The sequence below is a fragment of the Python bivittatus genome, unplaced genomic scaffold (genome assembly GCF_059951505.1).
Source record: "Python bivittatus isolate LINGU-HERP-01145 unplaced genomic scaffold, Pbiv_v1 ctg000840_np1212, whole genome shotgun sequence".
In the NCBI taxonomy this organism is placed as follows: domain Eukaryota; kingdom Metazoa; phylum Chordata; class Lepidosauria; order Squamata; family Pythonidae; genus Python; species Python bivittatus.
The window spans coordinates 36110116-36132753 of NW_028277113.1; the positions used below are offsets into that span (position 1 = coordinate 36110116).

A 22638-nucleotide genomic window follows, 5' to 3' on the forward strand; every position below is an offset into this window, starting at 1 on the left:
CAAATGGAAGTTATGACCGAACCTCATACTTATGGCTGCTGCAGCGTCCTGCAATCATGTGATCGTGATTTGTGACCTTTCTTGCTGGCTTCCCATAAGCAAAGTCAATGGAGAGGCTGGCAGGAAGTCGGAAGTCGCGGTCATGTGAAGTCCTTGCTTAAAGACCCATGGGGTCCTCATTTAATGATGGCAACCAGGACTGCTGGAACTGCTGTCACTAAGCAGCATGGTCACATGGTTTTACAACTTACAATCACGTCACTTAATGACAGAGTTTCTGGCCCCAATTAGCATCATTAAATGAGGACTACCTCTAATAGTTTCATATGCTTGGAAAGGAAGAGTTTAAGACTAGAAGGTGGGATCAGATCACATGAATTCATTATTGATTTATTTATACTGGGATATATCCTGAACGTGACTACAACTTTGCTTATGCTATATTATATTTGATATATATCAGGAGTGTAATCAAAGCTGTATAGATAAGCAGTTACATAATATAATTAGTGTTATTATATAGTTTAATCAATAGATGGCACTATACTATTAATATCTAGATGGATATAGTTATATCCAAAATTTTCTGTATTCTGTTCTTGATGGAATGAAACAATAACATTGTTTAGCTTCTTTGAATTAGTATGCATTCTCTAACCTTTCACTGACACAGATCTCCTTCCCTGTTTGGTAGAAATGGATTCTGGGAAATAAAAGATTGGTAGTTCAAAGAAGAACATCTGAGTAACATTATGTTAGCCTTGCAAGGTAGTCTAGACAAGAAGCACAACAAGAAATACTAGCTCTATCTTTATTGTAAGCTTACATTAACAGAATTTTGAAAGACTGAAAGTATTTCTCCCTTCCTTTTCTTTTACTCTCTGAAAAACTAGGGAAAGTCCCTTCTGAAACATTTCCCATGCCCTCCCTCCTTTTGTAGGCTAAGATACCTTTTACACCCTGGTTATCCAGTCTACGGCTGTCCTTCCTGTCTCCCAAGGTCATTCCCACATACTATTACATGTTGCCAAAGATCAGAAGAAAATAAACTACAACTTTGGCAGCCTGCAGAAAGCCTACTATCATGGAAATCCAAGTTTTATCAAATATTAATTTCCATATTAAAGTCAAAACCACCATTGGAATCTGCTGAATATTAAGATGTGGCTGATTAATTTTAGCATGCGATAGATGAAGGGACAATAACAAAACAAAATCTATATCTTAACAACGCTGAATATTACCTGCCTTGGTTGGTTGACCTTTGCTCCTGAAGACAGCAATAACCGAATTAAATCCAGATAGCCTCCTTGAGCAGCCAGGAAAAGTGTAGTAGCTCCATCCTTAATTTAAAGTACACATATAATCAATTAGCTTTTTAGCTAATAAAAATGTCCATAACAGAACCATTGAATGTTTCCTTTCTTCCATTAATCCTCAAGCACAGAAAAATGCTGCTGGTACTTAAGAATCTTTTCCACATCCATTAAACAGCTTCTGCCATTTATGGTACCTCTTTCTGCAACACTGATAAAAGTGAAATACAAAGATGCTCTTTAATTAGTCTGCTTCTAGCTTGAGATGTAATCAATTTAAAGATTAGACTATAAATCTAGCTGCTTTGTGAGTAATTGTTCCAGCAGTGTGTATTTGATGTCTGCCTATAGAGGATCTTTGCCAATCAGAAACCTTTTATCAGCTCAGCTGAATAACAAATGCGACAAATGGTAGTCAGGTTCTTGTTTTTAGGTAACTTCTGTTTATTCATTGCTTTGAAGTACATCAAACCATTTAAAGTCTATCAAGCGCAACTTGATTAAGGATCTCCACTAATTTTCATCAGCTTCTTTACTGAAAGTTTCAAAACAAACTAATTAAAAAAAAGTTTGCACTGAACGATATAAGCTGGTTGTTTGCATATTAATGTTATCTTGCTTTTGTAACTTTATTGATTTAACAAACCATATATTAATGTCTTTAATTTGTTTTTTATTCATAGTTTTATTTATTGCCTTGTCAGTTTTTAAATAACTGATTTTTAAGTGTTTTACTAAATACATACAAATTGAGTATTTGATATGACTTATCCTTCCTGAAAAGAGAAAGAGAATAATTGGAGAAGGATGCGTTTACTCAGTTTCAAAGAAAAGGTAAAAAGTGGAGGAAACAGGAAAGAGAGGTAGCAACATTATAAGAAGATAAGGAAATTCCTGGAATACATTACATATATTATGTTCAGTACAGTACAGTTCTTCCCTGAGTGGCTGAACAAAAACCATGATTTTCAACTGTAGGGCAGACGTTCCATTAGGTTTGTAAACAGAAAATAAACAAATCACAAGTTTCTTCTTAATTTTACTCTACCTATTAATTTCTGTGCATTCCAGCTGAGTCACAAACCAGAGAATGGGGGGGGGGGTGTTGTTTGTTGTTTGTTTTGTAAATTTACTCATCTACCATATGCTGCCAAACCACCTCTCTGCGGTAATTATGGCCTCTATTTTGGTTTGTTGCCGATTCTGGATAAGCAGGCTATGTTAAGCAAAGCAATGAGTAAAACCCTCTGCTTCTCTCCAACTTTCCAGATGTAATCTGCCAGTGGAAAGCCACCTGGCAATCAAGACAGCAATGTAGGGATTGGCAGGTAAGATGCTTAGAGAGGTAATTAATTTTTACAGGTAGCCTCTACTGCTTTACCACATACAACAAGGCAGGAGAGCATACCGGTCAATATTGGGAATGCAGAGGGATAAAGTTGGAGAAGCACTTTCACAAAATCCAGGACCCTGCTTCCCCAACTGTAGAGCAGCTGTCTAGCAAGCTGCAAACACTTGGATTAAAAAAAGAAAAAAATAATGGTGGTAGAGAAGAGTGCCTCAGACCCAAGAGGAAGGGCTACCCCATATCAGCACTAATTGATCAATAGGCAGCAGACTGTTCATATTCTCTACATGTCAACTGACTGCACTAACATAGCATAGTGTATCAGATTTTATGCACCCCACCTGCTTCATGGAGAAAACACTTTAAAACTGGAATAGCCAAGGACAGCTTAAGCCTGACCTTACTCACAGACTACAGACAAGCTGAAGGCAACCTCATGAAGACACAACAAAAGAAAGAGGTTACTATGATATGTTCATACTGTTGTTAGATGTGAGTGTCATGGCTAAGTTAGCGGCTAGAAGATTCCAGCCTAACTTCATGATCTATTCTAAATGGGAGACAGGAATGCCCAGAAACAAACATCAATCACCAACAGATACTGGGATGACTAGAGATAAGGAGCAGTCCAAGTCATCTCTTTGGCACTGCAAAGCACTGCAACAAAGTGCAAAAGGTTTAGTATTTCTTGGAATACAATAATTGTAATCGTTCTTTGCCATATTTGTCCTTGTCTAGGGGGGGGCCGACAATAAGTGGGGAAAATCCTCATGCGTATAAGATGACCTCACACAACCTGCATAATTGTTCCACGCTAAACAGCTCGCTCGCTCTCTTAAAAAACGTTAAGCAAAATCCCTGGCCATTAACAGATTATCCATACTTACTTTAAATAGATGTGTAATAAAGAGTACATTACAAATGAAGATTTTTCCAGACATTATTGCAGAATAGAAAAAAAGTTACAGTTGCTGATTTTTAAAACTCTTCTAAATAAAGTTTTTTTAAAAAAATAATCTAGTTATTAGTGTATAGAAATCAGATGATGGATATGGTCACTGGGGGAGAGGATAAGAAACAGGTTGGAAAGCTGCATTATCAACATATAATATTATTTATCATCTTTGTATTTACATTCTGTTACACAGATTTACATATCTTATACATTTTTTAAAATCAAGTTTACCTTAAATCATTTACCAGACACAGAGAGAAATGGAAATTAGTTGGGATATGCCAGTATATTGATATGTAATGAAAAATTCTGGTGAAGAGTCATTACTTCTGACATCTACACAGGTTATTCTGTTTGAGTTACAGAACCTGGGAATACAGATACAGTGGTACCTCGGGTCATGAACGCTTCTGTTCACGACCAATTCGAGTCATGAACAGCACCGTTCGCAAACTTTTGCTTCCGTTCGTGAACGCTGAATCGGGTGACGAACAGGATCCGGGGCCATTTTCCCTCCCATGACACGTGGTCGTGGCTTCCTGTAGAGAGGGGGACTCTCCCTCCAAGCAATAACCACCTCCCCACCCGCCTTCCTGTCCTCCATGCCAGAAGTCGCATCGAGCAAGGTTAGCGTTCTCTCTCTTCGTACTGTACTTTGTGTCATATTTTTGTGGTTTAAAAAAAAAATACATATGGTTCAGAACGGATTAACCGTATTTACATTGAACCTTATGGGAAAATTTGATTCGGGTCGCGACCAATTTGGGTCACAACCAGAGTCGCGGAACGAATTAAGTTCGTGAACCGAGGTACCACTGTATAAAGGACCTCTAACCATAGATGCCTGTGAGCCATTCTCTCTCAGTTGCGGCCATGGTTTGCAGGCAGCCCCTCCAAGGCTTTAGTGCAGCTCCTATACTGCCCTCTCCCTTGTCACACTGAAATATGGGGGTAATTATTTGCTGTCAACATTCAGTCGTGCCAAAATCTGATAGGAAAGTAGTATTTTAAGACTGGAAGTGGTGTTTTGGGTTTGGCTGTATTTTTTTTTAAGCTTGGAGTGAAGTAGTCTTCCCTTCCGCTGTTTCATCCGGACCATGTTCACTTTTAATATTATAACTTCACCTAGTTTCACAACCCACAATCTGAATATGGCTCTCAACCAAGAAAAGAATCAAGTGCAACTCAGCTGCTAAAAGTTCCCACATTATGCAAACTATGGTTACTGAATTGTAGATTGTACCATTTTAAACAAACTCTCTGCATGTCATAAATTAAAGCAGCACTATAGTAGAGAGATATGCAAAAGCCTGAGATTATTGTTTGCTAAGTAAAGAGAAGTTATTTTTTAACTTATGAAATATTAAAAGAATCTAATTCCTATGGCAATCTCACGAAGAACAAGCTAAAGCTGAACTACCTCATTCTGCAAATATGTGGAAGAGGTTGTGAGTGTAAAGACGGTATTCCAGACATCTTCAAATATTTGAAAGACTGTCACATAGATAATGAAACAAATTAATCCTTTGTAGCCCCCAAAAGCAGGGCCTAAATAACTTTAAATTTCAAGAAATGGATTTTCAATGGAAGATTAAGAACTTCTTGACAGTGCAAGCTGATTGGGTGTAAGCATTTTGAGTTAAGAACAATGGACACTAGTGACCTCTAGCAGCCATCTTTGCCAGTCTGCACTAGTAGAATGTGTTATTTTAGTTCAAAGGAAATCTGTGAGCGATTTGCTTTGCACCCCTTACAGAAGGTGTTCATTCTAAGATTTCATTTTTCTTGTGAAAAGAAAAAAAAATGGAATCCTGGAAACACTTTTCACCACTGATAGAAAAGAAGGGTTGAAATAATGGATAAACATTTCAAGGAAACTCACATAAAGCTGATCGTGTATGTTGGCCCCATGCTTTAGTAAGGTTTCCACCACTCTTATGTGCCCATATTGACAAGCAGCTAACAAAGCAGTACCACCATCCTGAAAAGAAGGCAAATGGACACAAGAGAAAATTTCAGAGAATAGCAACTGCTAAACATTTCTTAACGTTTAACTCATAATGAGTAGAAAAACTCAAATTACATGGCTATAACTTGCTCCCCTGAAAATACATACCTCAGTTCCTATTTACTTAAAAAAGACATTTTTGAATCTTAATTGAAAGCAGACCTCTCTTGAGATCTTATCTTCATATTATTCCTACTTATAAACAGCTACTACTTGACATTCACTACATTTCCCCTATATAGATTTATATCCAGTGGCCTCTTTTATAGGGGAAGATTTGGCTGTGCCCTCTCCTTCCTTTCTCTAGCAGAAACTTGGCTTTCAGCATTCAGAAGTGTCATTTAAGGCCAAACTATAAGTACCAATGGAAGATCTTCTCTTTAAATAAGGCCTAATATGGAACTGTGGCAAGATACACTTTACAAAGCAAAAGCAGGGCTTCAGCCATTTCCCCAGACTCCACCTGCCGCAATCTTCTTGTATTTTCTTACTCTAGTGTTCTCTCTCTCACACACACACCACTTTAGCAGGGCTTACTTCCAATTTTGGAACCAAAGGAAACAATGACCTGAGTGATGGACTAAAGAAAGAAAAGCTATGGAGAAAGTTCATCACTCCACACCTGCAGTTTCTTACAATGCCCTACAATTTGTGTATGTTTCAAGCAGACTTACATTTTAAGATACAAGTCACTTCCATCATGCTTTCTTCCTTATTTCAAACCATGGTTATTACAGAATCTTGCTCTTCATAAAATAGCATTCAATTCTATAAAATGGCTACCCAGTTTCCATAGCACATTAAAGTGGGCAATCCTTCAGCTATTTCCCCATTTTCCTTTTTCAAACCTGTCCCTGTATGACAAGAGTTGCATGTATATCCTGCCCTGATTTTATGCTAAATGGAGCATGATGGGATATACAGTACAAACATGGTTATGGTCTGCCCTGGTCATTTAAAAATCTACCATGAGTTTGTGTTTTGAGATGGGTTTCCTAACAGGAAGTAATTTCCATTTTTCACTTCTATCATGTATACATGCTATGAAGTGTTCCATAGTTACATCAACATGACAACTGGTAACCTCTTTGTACTTATCTTTCCAAATATTGCATGTTTATATATCTGCAAAATCCTATCTACCCTAAAAGCTGGTAAGATTCAGTTTTTTGTTCCAATCCATACTGCAGATTACCTGAATTATGTCACTGGTCTAAAAGTGTTGTTCTCAGGACTTTTAGGCTCATCCAGATAGCTAGATAAGGTGCTGTTGTCCAGTCTGTGACTTGGCATAAAGTACAACACACAAATTAGGTCTAAAGGTCAAGAGGAAGAGGTGCTGGCTGAACCGGAAGTCCCGCTTCAACTGGCATAACTTTACAACTGCCAGGGATCCAAAAGACCTCCTGCATGTTGTGTCAGTACCAGTGTTGGCAGGTCACATACAGTGGTAATGCTCACTGAAGTTTGAGTTTCATCCTGAAAGAGTCAGTCACCACTGCAACAACCTGCTGCCATGAGTGCTGACATGCCACAAGGTGAAAAGCACCCACACAGTGTGTCAGCAGGTGGGAGTGCAATGAAGCTGAAGCACGAGTTTCTCATCTTGGCCCAGCAAAGGGGTATAAACAAAACTAGCTGAACAAGAAGGAATTCCCCTGCACGTGTACTGGCACCCATGCTACCAGGCTGAACGATCATGCTATGGACAGCAGAGGCAGGTGTCTCTGCACTAGCCAAGGGTGGCCAATAAGGGTTGGGCAAACCACACCCATTACATTCACACTGTGAGTCAGTCACAGCTGCCGCACAACACCACATGCAAATTGGTGTGGAGAAGGTGGAAAACACCAGTTCAACTTCAGTTCAGAAAAAACAGAATTCAGCTGGCTTCAACTCTGGGCTGCAGGTAAGAGGAATGCTTCAAGAACAGCTAACCAGCCATCCTCAACCTGAATTTAGGGGGCCATAGAGATATGCCTTATGCCTTTCTATTAATTAAGGAAATAGATGCTATATTCTATATTTCCTTAATTACACACCTACATTTTTGTGTAGAAAGACAATGTTGTTTTAGCAGAACAATGCAACGTTCAATTCTTCCATAATAGACACATATGACTATCTAACTGCTGGCTGAGCAGCTATGCAGATGGTATATAGTTCAACAGTTTTTAGAAAGTCTACTATTGTGGTTATACACACTTTCCCCCATTCTGTCATATAAAATGCATGCAAAAAACACTCCTTCATATGGAAGGTGCTTCAGACAGCTAATAATATTTTTTTTAAATTATGCCTGGGATGGGGTTCCACATTTCATATTAAATTTGGAACAAAGTTGGCCACATCTGTAGCGCATTAGAAACTGAAGCAGCATTGCTGCTGCTGGCAAACGTGCTGGAAACTCTGAGAAATTAAATCAGTCCTAGAGCAACTGCACACAAAGATCTCAGAATGAAGAGATTTGCAAAATCACAGAACTATTACCAAGAAATGGCTATGCTATGATGAAGCACATGATGCCTTTTCAACCAGAAAGCAAATACATAAATTGTACAACACACGCTGTGCATTTTGAGCTGATTAGTCCATACTAATCAGGAACTCCTCCAAGACATTTTGTCCACAAACAACTCATAAGCTGAACAGCAGTATATTACTGAAATCTCCTTCTGATGGCAATACTTTTTAATATTGCATTAAGCCCCCCAAACAAGCTGTGCAATCTTAATTCCTCTACATTTTGAACTGCTAGGTAAACATATACAAGGAGTTTTGACTTGAATTCAACCCACTTTCTATCTACATGCAGCCCTAGAAAACAGGCAGTGAATCACTGAGTTACTTCCTGTAAAATGCAGTTTCCACATTAATGGAAAAGGATCTCAGAAACAACAGAGCAATTAATGCAAATCAAGAGTACACAATCTGTAGTTCCAAGACTGTCTCCCCAAAGCTTTTGGATTAGGATGCAGTGGTCCTTCAAAAAAGTGTCACTGAACTAATAAAAGAAGAGGAAAAGGAAATACATGCAGAGTAATCATATTAAGTGCAATTAATTTAATTAAAAATAATTAAATTCACGTTCTTTCTTTTTTTCCTACCACTGTCCAGTTTTTTGTCATGGGCCTTTTCAGACAAAATGTCCGTCTTCCAAAACCATATAACTGAAGGAAGAAGCCAAACCTGGTGCAATCAGATCCGCCTCCTGGAACCATGGGAATAAAGAGGGCGATTGTTTTATTTGAATGATGGATCTACAATTTGATTGGGAAGACCCTTGAGCCTAGCTACTTAGCGTAGATTGTGGCACAAGATTCAGAGGTTCTACTATTAACAGATTATGGCTAGAGTTTTTTTTTTCCCCTTGGGGAATTTACTTTTTGGATATATGCTATTTTTCTGCTTATCTAAGATTTCTTGGGAGTTTTAATGATTTTTTTCCTACTGCATTTAGTATTTTATAGATTTGGTTTTATTATACACTCATTTTTATTGTTATAGGTTGCTTTCAAGTTTCTTTTATTTCTTTTTAAAGCCAGATATAAGTAACTGGTTTTCTTTTGTTGTCCTATTTTAAATTGTTTGTTCTGTGGCATAGATCCATGTCTTTGTACCAGAGTTTCCTCTTACATGGTGAGGTTCCCATAGGAACTTGTGCTGCTACTTCCCCATCTCACATAAAATTGCTGTGCCTTACATACAAGGAGAACCTGGGAGGATCAGATTAATTTTCAAGTTCTTTAGTGCTGCAGGTTCAGTATATATCTCAGATAGGCACAACCTCAGCCTTAAATATCCACCTATATAAAAATAAAATAAACAGTGATCTACCAAACAAAAACTTTGTGAGAGAAATCACTATTAAGATTATAAAACATTTCAGAATTTATAAGGGCATATAGTAGGGCTATGCACATTTTGAAAACGATTAGGAAGAAATGTTTTAGACCTCAGACAAATGCAAAATCTCCTTTTCAGGCTTCTGTGCAACCCTAAGAAAAAGATGCTATTTTAAGGAATGGCTTCCATCTGCTGTTTCAGCAGGAGCTCTGAATTCAGAAGGACCCCCCAGATTATGTACCCATGTCAAGAGCAACTACCAGGACCAACGTTAAAGGAAGTCCCCAATATTCACTGGCATGATTTCTGAAAGCATCCACACCTTTTTGTTTCTGGCAGGATTGCTTTAATGATAATGAAGAGGTAGTGTGCTCTCATGAGGTCCAAAAACGTTTTCACAGCATGCAGAGCCCTAACTGTAGTAACCACAACATGAAATCCGTTCTGTAGAGTATTGTGAATCAGTCTAGAACAGTATTTCTCAACCTTGGCACTTTAAGATGTATGGACCTCAACTCCCAGAATTCCCTAGCCAGCCAAACTAGTCAAGAATACTGATATAGTCCTTGAAAGTTGTACAAGCCACAAAATATGTTTAGCAAAACCTTTGCTTTCTTCAGTTCTGTGTATATTAATTAGCACTCTACCAGCTCTTCCTGCATTTGCAGAGTTATGGGCTCCTTTTCAGTAATGAGAAAGCAGTTCAACAGTTGATCTGCAGGCATCTATGATGGCAACAAAACCTGCAGATCTTAGTGCAAAAATAAGAAAATCTCAGCTGGGATGCCTACATACTGCAGCTTTCCCCAGACTGGTTTCTCCAGATATGTGGGATTTCCGCTCCCATCATTCCCAGCTATCATATTGTACCAACCTACAGCACCCTACAGGAACAATTCCTGTCCTGATAAATATGAAATGCAGTTTTGTTTTGTAAATCTAGCTGCTAAGGTTTCTGTAATTGCGACTTTCATACATTTCCAATCTGTCAATCAAGCAGAGAATCTTTTGTATTCCTTTTTTAAAGTTTGCTTTCATGGTCATCTTTGGCTTTGCCCTTTCCAAATGAAACAACAAAAATAACAAGCAAGTTGAGTGACACTTATATAATGAAAACTGAGCAATAAGAGTCAGACACAAATTAATGTCCTGCCAGAGAACTGCACAGGGAGAAGCAAAATTATTCCATGGGCCTCTTGTCGGTTCTCCATGCCAAGCCTCGGATCAGATGAAAACAGCCGCCTTTCCTTCCTGCCTGGCTGTCTAAGTTCACCAACATGTCGAAGCCAAGTATAACTTCTTACTTTGGTTTTGAATTCTGTGGAAGCTCCATATTCAAAGAGTAACTTCACTATATCTTTGTGGCCTTGTTGTGCAGCAAAGAATAGGGCAGTGGCACCAGTCTAAAATGAGAATCAGAAATCCCATAGATTACCAAATATGAAGGGGCATTTCATACAAAATATATGGAAGATGTTTTTTGTAATTTAACAAGGATGCTGATGGAAGTGCTGAATGAAACCAAAAGTCTCTAGCAGCAAACATTTCTAAGTAAAGATACTCCAACCAGATTATTCTTTTGCAGATTCCAGGATGTTTCCTTCATGTATCAGAAAAGTGTGTAACCTCCACACAAATAATAATAACAACAACAATTTATTACATTTATATGCCATCCAACTCCCAGTGATTCTGGGCAGTGAAGAGCAGGAACAACTTTGCCCATTCCCCCGATCTCTGTTCCTGTCAACTCCATATAGATAAGGAAAGCCTTTCTTCATTAGCTATTTACAACTTCACTGGCATGGCCTGGTAACCCAATTTTACCCCCTTTCTCCATGGCACTGTCTTGTCTCATTCCCAGGCTATGATTTAAAGGCTTTTATTATTTCTGGTCAACAATCATAATAAAGTTTTGATCTGATTTAAAAAAGACCCTTGTATGGCTCTTTTCTATAGATTAAAATCCAGAGTGTTATTTTGATTGTTTTGACAGCTCTTTCTGTCCCCACAGCCGGGGGTTTCATTAGGGATCGCTAGTAAGAAACCAATCAGGCAAACTGAAACAGAAAATGCACAGAGGCTGTCCAGGTGATTTAAAGCTCTGGAAAATTTGGCTGCTAAATCCCACGTAGAGGCTCCTTGCTGCAAACAGCACAGAGAACAAAAATGGTAAGGCAAGAAAGACACAAAGCTGACATATTCATCCCTACTCCCCACTCTTGCAAGTAGAGGTTACATTTATTATTATTATGATGATTGGTCACAGAGTCAGCCAGATCTTTAGACTGGATTTGGCATTTTTGTCCACCTATCGAGTCCTTCCCAAGGACCTGGGCTAAGCTGATGTTGTTTGATAGTATTAAACGTATCGTCGCAGGATGTAAGCTGTTTCAAGTAAAGCTGCCTTTTGCACTGACTGATGGTGACTTTTGTCAATGCCAATGGTCTTCAAGGGGATGCTCCAGATGTTTTGGAATTGCACCCAAGGTGCTTATTACTACTGGTACTATCTTTGCTTTCTTTTGCCAAAGTCATTCTATTTCTATTTGCAAGTCTTTATATTTTGTGATTTTTTTTCCCAGTTCTTTCTCTTCTATTCTCCTGACTCCAGATATCACAACATCCACTATCCAGACTTTTTTGTCTTTCTTATCAACAATTGTTAAGTCTGGGGTGTTGTGTGGTATTATTATTGGTATTATTATTATCTTTTGGACTTTGTAAAAACACTTGGAAAAAAAATGTTTTTGGACTTCATTGAAAGGCTCTTGCCACCTTTTCCTGGTGTAAGGTTCCTGTGTCTTAAACAATGAATGACAACCAAAATTAAACTGATACCACTCTTCCTAGCGTGGAAATGAAATAGTGTTTAAAACTAAATCTGCTAAATTTTTCTCATACAGCTGTGAGGAGAGAGGGAGGCACAGTTTCTGCCTAGTGAAATAAGGTAAATTTATGATATAGAATCTACACTTTCTTCCCTCAGAAGTTATTCAGTATTATTTCTCAATGATTCAGAGAACTGAGAATGCATTCTCAATTCTTGCTAATAAAGAAAACTTGAAGAGGTATGAAATAATACATTACCAAAGCAAACATACACATAACTATACTGTAAGTCAAGCATCTATACCTCAATCAGGCCAGACTGAAATATTAGAAAGAGCTGGTTCTATACTTTTCTATAATAATGGTTATGCTTAAGAGAGAATATTAGAAAGATCCATTAACATTATTCTCTTGGGTCTCATCAGATGATTAAGTACATGGAGATCATGAACTGTTCAGAGACAAAATATTAAATGCTTTCTTGGATGAAAATCTTTTATCAACAAACATTGTTTGTTTGTTTATTCATTTATCTAATTTATAAACTGATCCAATCAACCCAGACTCAACACAAGTAGTATACTTCATAATATAAAGTAGTGTACTTCATAACATAAAGTCCCCAAAGAACTAAATTAAATATACAAGATGCACCAGGACAAACTAAGGGCTGAATGTCCACTAAAATAATGCAGTTTTCACTGGTATCCTAAATACAAGTAAGTAGGAAGTCATCCTCACTTCCAGGGGTAAGATGTTCCAAAGTGTAGGGACAACCACTGAGCCCCACAGACTTTGCTGAGTGGGGAGAACTCTCAACAGCCCACCTCTAGGTGTTTATACCAGACGGCATTAAAAAGGAGTGACTAGCACTTTGAATTGGACCTGGAAGCCAGCGGGCAGCCAATGCAGCAACTTCAGGTTAGGTGTCATTCTACACTGATGAGGTTGCCCTGTCAGGAGCCTTTTCACCACATTTGGAACAGCTGTGGCTTTTGAGTAATCTCCAAAAGCAACCCAAGTATAGCACATTACAGAAGTATCACTGTGTGATTATCAGGGCACGAATCACTGTCCCCAGGGCATCCTGGTTGAGATGTAACTGGGGTGTAATCGGCCCAGCAGCCAAAGCTGAGCAAAGACCCACTAGCCTTTTGGGTCTTTCTACTTGCTGTTTCAGCAGGAACCATAAGTCCAAAAGGACCCCCATATAATGTACCAACTCCTTCAAGGAAAGTTCCAATATTTACTGGCAACAAGCAGCTAAGTGTTGGCAGAGTTTGGTCTGAACTTGTTTTGTTTCATCCAGATGCTGACTGCCTCCATGTACTGATTTAAGATTAATGCAATTCTAATATATCTAGGTAGCAAAGCTCACATTATCTGCTGTTAGATTTGTGGACAATGTAGTTTGCAGATTTGTTCTACGTGGTGTTCTGCTGATAATGGGAAAAGACCTTGAAGCTCATGGTAAGTTAAGACCATTATCATTGGTCTTAATTTTTAAATTACAAATTAAATTAAATTTTAAATTACTAAAAGTAATTTAAATTTAATTAATTAATTTGATTTAATTAATTTAAATTTAATTAATAAATTTAAATTAAATTAAAAATTAAATTAAAAATTAAAGCCTGAACAGACTGCATGTAAGCAGAAACAAATTTTACTACTGAAGATCACCTAGGCTCTCATTTCTTTTTTGCCTGCCAAAATGTTTTTGCCAGCCAGTGAGTTTCATGCACCAATTACATCTGCTTATTTCTCACAATTTCTGGCTTGTGCTTTTTTTCCTGTCAAATGGGTTAGGGTTATTGATGGTTGACAGTTACCTTTGCGAATTGATGTACCCATGCAGTAATCACAACAAGGATATCGCATTAATCAATTATGTCTGTGGTAGGCAAAAACTTTTTGGACGTGAGATTTTAGTGATAGGCAAAAAGGAACAAGAGCTGTCACCTGTTACTGAGGTTGCTATTATTTCTTCTCATATGGCATCTGTGCCTTTAACAATTCTGGGAAAGATGCTACTTTAATGTTTTAATGAGAAACTTCCACCTGTTGTCAGTTGGGCAGTTTAGATGATTTATATAACTGCCCAACTGACAACAGGTGGAAGTTTCTCATTATTGCATGTCAGTGTTGGGTGTAGGATGCATTAAAGTAGCATCTTTCCCAGAATTGTTAAAGGCACAGATGCCATATGAGAAGAAATAATAGCAACCTCAGTAACAGGTGACAGCTCTTGTTCCTTTTTGCCTTTTTGCCTCTTTGCCAGTTTTTCCTCCCATTCTACAAGGGAACCTACAAGGAAAACCTTGCTAGATCACTGAATTTCTGATTACTGAGATCATGGGATACCATTCGTGAGATTACAGTAATAAAAGGTATACAAATGTAATTTTTTGTAAAAAAGTAATAAATTATTCTTAACATCTATAGCAGATACCTTTGAAATATGTCCACAAAATTCCCATAATATACTTTTGGGTGCTGAATCTTTAATTAAAGCAGTCCCTAGGGTTACTTCTTTTGTAACTCTTTTTTAAATACAGAATTTTATCATACCTCTCTCTGAAGATTAATATCGGCTCCTTGCAGCACCAGTTCTCGCACACATTCTTTGTGGCCATAGTATGATGCTACCATAAGGGCTGTTGAACCAAGCTGGGCACAAAGCAATACAGTAAATACCTTAAATATGTAAACAAGCCATGAAAACTGGAACCTCCTTTTCATTTCTCTGCAGCTGCAGGCTCAAATGGAAGACAAAATACCTTTGAGCATGTCTCTATTTTTACTATCTTGAAGTCTAGACAAATAATGTTTATAAACTATATGACAAGAACATTACCCAATATCATTTATTTTTCCTTTATTGCATATATGCTCCCCCATTTGTGGTGTTCTTTGACTTTCCATTTTTCTTCAATCATTCAGTTATTTGCTTCCAGCAGACTGGAACAAGAATTGCTAAATCACTGATCTCTTTGCCCAATTGTAAAGGGACAGGAGACATCTTAAAGGCAGCAGATTACAGTACTCTGATTGAGAAGTCAGTCCAATACACAATTAGCGACAGGTAGTCCTCGACCTATGACCATTCATTCAGCGACCATTCCAAGTTACGAAGCTGAATGAATGGTGGTTATGACCATTCCTTGGAGTTCCGGCTGTCCCAGCACCCCCACAGTCACATGATCATGATCTGGGTACTTGGCAACCCGTTTGCACTTACAACCGGTTGCCAAGCACTCTGCAATCACATGATCGCCATCTGCAACTTTCCTTGCCAGCTTCCCCGGAAAGTTAATGGGGAAGGCAGCAGGGAAGATCACAAGTCGCTGAGGTAGGTCTCCCCCACCTGCAGTCCCTACCCCAACCCCTCTGCACTCGTGCCGCGCCAGCCAATAGTACACCCCCACGCACCCTCCCCAACCCGCACTGCATCCCCGTCCATTCTCCCCAACCCACGCAGCGCCTCTCGCACACCACCTTGCACCCCCCAACCTCTCACACACTCCCTCACACCCTCGCGCATCCTCCCTGACTCTCCCCAACCCATGCCTCTTGCGCACTCCTTCACACCCTCCCCAACTGCTCCCTCTCATACACCCTTGCACATCCTCCCCATCCTGCGCCTCTTGCACACCCCTCACACCTCTGTGCACCCCCGACGCACACTGCACCTCTCACGTATCCTCCCCAACCCACATGGTACCTCTCACACACCCCCACAGCTTTGCGCACCTTCTCCAACCTACACAGCACCTCTCACCCTTCACACCCTCGTGCACCCTCCGCAACCCACACAATGCCTCTTGTGCACCCTTTTGCACCCCTGTGCAGCACCTTTAACACACTCCCTCGCACCCTCTGCACCCCTGTGCATCCTCTTGCTCCATCCCCCACCCAGTAGCAGCTACTTACCTGCCTGCAGGCCTGGGACTTGCAACTTCCTACTGGCTTCTCCACTGACTTTGGTTGTGGGAAGCCGGTAGGAAGCTGCCTCACCTAATGACCATGGGATTCAGTTGATGATGGAAACTGGGACTGCAAGGATTGCCGTCACTAAGTGATGCTGTTTCGCTTTATGACCGCATCGCTTAGTGATGGAAATTCTAGTCCTAATTGCCATCATAAGTCGAGGATTACCTGTATATTGGTCCAAATGCCCCTCTGAATCCTGGACAGTTTTCAAACATAAAATATTTGCATTTTTCTAGGTAAAAATTATCCATTTACTGAACAGTATCATAAAGAATTTGCAACTCTGTAAACATATTTACCATGACATAAATCCAAAGTGAGATATGTAGATAAACAAAGTATGACTTATCCTGAAGTAAGCAAGCATAATATTGCCAAAATCTGAATGATACAAACATTTCTAATTTTCAGAACAAAAATATAGGAATATAAGATAACCAAGACATATGGTATTATAAAGTATTAATTATACTATAATACTCTATTTCAAAGAAACAAATATTTTAAAATCTCTCACAGAAATTCTTCAAACTTTTCAAAGAAGCAATGGAGAGAGAACGTTTTGAGTTAACACTATAGCACCCATTAGCACTCTCTAATCTGTCCTTGTGCCACGGTCTCCATCCAAATAGCACCCCTCTATTCTGGGATTAGCCATGGAAGAGAAAGCATATAGGGCACAAAATGTACCTTTCCTCCCTCTCTCTGACCCCTCCTCCCCGGGTTGCTAACAGCAAGTCAGTGATGTGGAAGAAAAGTGCTATTCTTTTTAAAGAGGAAAAGTATGGAAAGTTCCAGTCATGGAACTGCAGTTAAAATTGTTTGGCAATTCCTTTTAAGCAAAAGTTAGAAACTAAAATTAACGCATTCCTCAGTTTCTGTGTCTTCCCTATCACAGTGTATTATGAAAACAGATGGAAATCGTATGTTTTTCCATGGAGAAAGTCCTTACACTATCTTTGCAGTCCACGTCGATGCGCCCACTATTCAACAACAGCTGAAGCAGTGCCAAGTTTCCTTTCCTTGCAGCCCAGAATGCAGCATTTGCAAGTGGTGTCTCCTTCTGTTAATAAATCAAAATGTAACAAAAATAATTAAAATCTGTTTCACAGTATTACATACAAGCACATGGGTACCTTGAATACTTTACTGATAAACTTTTGCCCCCAAATCAAAGTTATTACACTGAGGCAGTCCTACAGCAGTCTAGGCAAATTATTTTTTTCTTTTATTCTATGGAAGGAGAATCTTGCCAAGAGATTCAGGGCCACGTCATACACTCTTTTTTGTTGCCACTGTTCCCACAATAACTCATTAAATGCATCAGAACTCTAAGAGATCAGGCCACTGTTAAACAAGCACAAAAAAGAGCACATACAGAACTGTCCTATGCATAATAAATAATGGGAGCCAGAAAAACACATTGTCATGCAAGCAGAAGTTAATGCAGGCCGGAGTTGTCCATGGGATAAAGAGGTTAGGAGCATAACTGCATTATACCCTACGTGCCTGCAGTCCCATTTATACCAGAACTAGGTGTGACACACACACAGAGAACATTCCTTTGCTGACTTCAATTTTCCCTGAGTCAACAAGGGATTTGCCTATCTCTCCTTCTGGAGGTTTGGTGGTTTCTTTTATACTGGTAGCAGTGTGCTCTGACCGAGATATCTTATTTTTAAATCTCCAGTGACCAAATGTATTTTGAGAGATTGTGATAAAAGATTTGTGTAAGTTTATGAGGAGAGTATGAGAAATTCAGCATTTTATTATGTACCTAAAATATTATCTGATGACACTTGCTGTAATAACACAATAGGAAAATATCTAGCTGACATTTATCAGAAATGTTTACTGGAGCATCAGCATTTTTTCAGGCTGGACTCAATGACACTATAAAAAAAGGAAAGGAGAGGTCCTACTTAGTCACTATATACTCCTATGCAGTGAATAAATATTCTTCAAAAGAAGGACAGCTCTTTTGCTATAGAGATTGGAATAGGAAACTCCACTCTGCTGGTAAAGGGGGCATTCTTCCAGATGCCTATTTGCATTCATGGGTGTAAATCTAAGTCTTGAACTGGGGTATTTCAGGGATGCTAATGCAATGCCCTTCCATTTCCTTGTGATCAGGCCCTTTACTGACATCAACCAGAGAAACATAAAAGGTTACACTAATACCGCAACCTATGCATATGTACTCAAAAGTAAGCCCCATTTAATTCAGTAGGGTTACTCTCAACTAAATGTGCAGTATAGGTGTGTAGCATTAATCTCCCCACACCTGTATGATAATCCAGCATAGTCTCTCTCTGTGTACATACTGTATACATATTTTTGTATTAAGCACTGCATTCTTGTATTAGGAATTATGTTAAAAACAATCAGAAGCTCATAGTATATTAAATACAATAAGCAAATTCATGAGGTCTAGTATGTTACTTATTGCAAACTTTGCACTTGTTCTGCATTCAGGAGATTGTAGATTCTTCAACACCCGGTTTCAAGAATCAAATAACAGGTAATGGAAAGATTACTGAGAGCCTGGACTCCCATTACCAGTAAGTTTCCCCTAGATGTTGGACTCCATATCATCATCATCATCTATAATCAAAGACCAAGAATACCTAAACATAAACATTAAAACAGAATACAAAACTGAATTTAAGTGGTATCCATCCATCCATCCATCCATCCATCCATCCATCCATCCATCCGGCACATTTGGCTATCCAGAAAAATTATAGCCATTCTTCCTTTTCAAATTATCATGGCTATTAGTTAGAAAGGGTGTTATCAGATCTGTCTAGCAGGCCAAATAAAAAAGGCAGTGAAGAAGTGCAAGTCCATTGTGAAACAGTCTCTATTTCCTCTGCCAGGTAAAGCTATAGTCTGGTCAGTGCGAAAGTTTTTCTATGAGAGGGCTATAGAATGTTGGCTAAATAACTAGCATAGGAGAACGATTTTTCCATCAAGCCTATCCCATATAAGGAGGATTCTCATGGAGGTCTCTCTGGAAATCATTATCAAGGACACACCATAAATGAATGACACATGAGACAGCCCGCATCACCAATGAGTTTGAAAACATATTCCAAAATCAGAACACAATATTATGTTAATTCTCTTTCCTCAAACAGTGGGAAATCCATGCTGCCTAATGAAAATAACTTTATAATCCAGGTGGTAGAAGGTTGGTAGGCAAGATGGAGCTACAGGGATAATTCTCTGGGCGGCACAGAGATTCATCTGAATCTCTTTATGCAACCTGAATCTCTTGATGCTAAAAAAAAAAAAAGTATGAGGGGGTCATGCTGCATCATCAGGAAGAGCCTCATCTGGAGGTACCTGTGTTGGTCTCTTCCTGAGGTAGAGAGATTCTGTGGATAACTGTATGAACTAAAGCATAACATCTTTATGTATTTCTTTCAGGGGAACCAGTCTAGTGCAAAGTAGCTTGCTATGCTACAGTGGTCATGTGGAGAAATGCACCATAAAGGTGTTGAGAAAGCCATTATGACTGTGGCTTCCAGTCCACTAAAAGAACAGAGAGCAGCTCTGCCCTGTGTGGCTTTTTTTGCCAAGTGGAGCAATAGCTAATTTGTTTCAGCAAGAATCTGGCTGGACATCTAGTTAATTTTAATACGTATTTTAATAACTAGTGTGTTAATTTAAAAAAAAAATCTAGTGAGTTGCTTTGGGGGTCCCAAGACTGCCTGTGGGAAGATGATTCATGATGATGAGACAAAACTCTGCCCTACAAGAGCTTCCCTTTACAGCTCCCTCAAGCCTATCCCTTTGGAGGGCATTAAAATCCATTGGAGTTGGGTGGCCAATACATTTAAATAAATAATGTAATAATTTATGTACTGTACCCCTCCCAGAATGCTACTCCGACTGACAGTTCTCAATGGCAGAAGGCTTTGCACAACCTTCAGCAGCAACAGAGAACAAGATGTTTCCTGTGACCTTTGAACGCAAGCCATCTCCCTACATCGATTAGTCGGTGGGGTCAGAATGACTTCTCGACACGGCTCATTTTCCAGCCACTCGCACGGACAGTTCACGCGTCTAAGGTGAACGTGGACAAGAAGGCGTCACCCCAACCGCACACGCTTCACCTTTCAACGGTGGCTCCACCGCCAGCGGCAACACGCCAGAGATCGCTTTTCCGGAGCAGCCACTGCTCCGGTTTCTCCCGCCGGCCCCCCATCACCTGCTCCTCGCCAGCCCGGGCTAACGCCAGGAGGCAGCCGCTCCACCAGGCCTGCCCCGGCGGCTGACTGCAACGTTAGCGGGAGGTCAGCAGGTGCAGGAGCAGCACCGCCCGGCAGCAGCTCGACTGCGGACTTACCTTGAAAGACATCTTGGGCTCTCTGAGAGGCTCATGCCTGCCACTAAAAATGGAGCTGCATCGTCTGCCTGCCCGGCAGTGCTTCCTCCCGGCTTTCCTCTGGCGCTGGTAGGCGAGCGATCATTGGCTCGTTCCGCAGAGCAGCTGGAGCAGGGCCGCGTTTGGCTGCAGAGAGCAGCAGCCCCACGCCCGAGCCGGCGTCTGAGAAACAGCGGCGTCTGTCTGCCAGCCAACCAGCGGCGCGAGGCCCGCTTTTCCTCAGGAGCTGCAGGGTCTGCTTGCTCATCGTTGCGCCCTCGCAGGATTCCCGCCTTTTGTTCGGTCACGCGGGAAGCGGCAGCTGCTGAATTAGCAACTCTAGCGAATAGGTCGGGAGACGAGGGTTTTGCTGCGGTCCTCCTGCTGCCCGTCCTGGCCACCCCCGAACCAGGGCATTTGACTGCCGGCTCACCGCCGGCGTGGTGTTAAAAGTAACTGCAGAGAAGACAAAAAGGTGGTGAACCCCGTGGGCTATTAGAGGACTGGTGCTAAAGAGGTTATTTCTTTTTAAATATTTACATAACACCTTTTGGGTATTCAAGGCAGCTAAGAGTTAAAAAAAGAAAAATGCATTAAAAATATTTCAGATTGGTAATGAAACACATTTAAATGTTATTAAACAAGAAAAGAGCAGCACATTAAAAAATTGCAAGAGTTGCAATATTTATAATTGTATGTAAAGAAAGAATAATTTTTTTAAAAAAATGATTGGCTATTTTTACTTCCTTAGTAAACCAAAAGACCCAGTAGCCCAAGAAGAAACAACAGGAGTCATACAGACAGAAGACTAACAGAGCACATCCATGAACACCAACTAGTCAGAAGACACAATGAAAACTCCTTAATCTCACAACACATGGACAGACTTAACCATAGTTTCAACTGGAAAACTGTGAGCATCTTTTTTTTTTTTATTGAATCTATTCAATCATGTCTGATTCTTGGAGACTGCCTGGACAAGTCCCTGCAGTTTTTTGGCAAGGTTTTTCAGAAGTGGTTTGCCATTGCCTCCTTCTTAGGGCTGAGAGAAAGTGACTGGCCCAAGGTCACCCAGCTGGTTTTGTGCCTAGGCAGGATTAGGACTCATGGACTCCCGGTTTCTGGCCTGATGCTTTAACCACTACACCAAACTGGCTCTCCTAGACCAAGCTAAATCCAAAAATGCTAGGGAATTCCTGGAAGCTTGGCATTCAGACAAATCAGCTATCAATACGCACATAGAGTTAAACCACATCTACACACAAGAGACAATAAAAAAAAAGCTAAGAAGGAGACAAAAAGATCAGAACACATTCTCTCTAACAACCAACACCCAGATAAGCAGGGATTAACACCAAACAATCAAGCAGAAAACAATACCCTAATCAAGGAACTACTAAAGAGAAAACCACACCCCCACCAACACTGGCAGGGCAAGTACTATATATGAAAGGGAGCCAGCCCCACACTCACCTATGATGTTACTTAGGTGGATAATGAAATGTTTGCAAGCAAACAACCAAGTTCAGAGAGGATCAAGGACTCCACCGTTCAATCCTGAGCTACATATATTCTCTTCTATCAAATGCAGTATTGCAGGCCGAAATGTTGGTTTGTCTGTCTGTAATATAGTGTGTCGTGTGAACACAGCAACTATGGTTATAAGCCATGGCTTATCATACAGGTAGTCCCTAGTTTAAGAATGAGTTCCATTCCCAAGGTCTGTCCTTAAGCTGAATTTGTATGTAAGCCAGAATAGTATTATTGTATAATATTGTATAAGTAGTATTGTGAAATTAAGTTGAACCATTGTGTATTTAACTCTCACTTGGATTTTATAGATTTATTATAGATTTTATTATATTCTATCTCCCAGTTATTCAGAGGAAATAAATTATTAATTGATTATGGTCAATTAAAACATAATTTAAAATAATGTATGAACAGATAATATAGATTCTGTTTAAA

At 39.7% G+C, this 22638-nt stretch overlaps 1 protein-coding gene across 5 annotated transcripts in view; it reads right to left on the reverse strand.

Moving 5' to 3' along the window:
- The window catches only part of ANKRD29 (ankyrin repeat domain 29), a 47130-nt gene extending 26203 nt beyond the window's left edge, over positions 1-20927 (reverse strand). For 2 of the 5 annotated variants that reach the window (XM_088130713.1, XM_025169212.2), the window contains exons 1-6: positions 20653-20924; positions 17251-17361; positions 14877-14975; positions 10778-10876; positions 5502-5600; positions 1245-1343 (exon numbers count right to left, since the gene is read on the reverse strand). In XM_088130713.1, coding sequence (XP_087986839.1) covers positions 1245-1343; positions 5502-5600; positions 10778-10876; positions 14877-14975; positions 17251-17361; positions 20653-20664 — 519 coding nt within the window. In that variant the 5' untranslated portion in view covers positions 20665-20924. Of the gene's footprint in view, positions 1-1244; positions 1344-5501; positions 5601-10777; positions 10877-14876; positions 14976-17250; positions 17362-20652 lie in introns of all 5 variants that reach the window. The other 3 variants (XM_007432250.3, XM_025169213.2, XM_088130714.1) reach the window with 3 other exon arrangements.
- Between the last annotated feature and the right edge of the window lie 1711 nt (positions 20928-22638).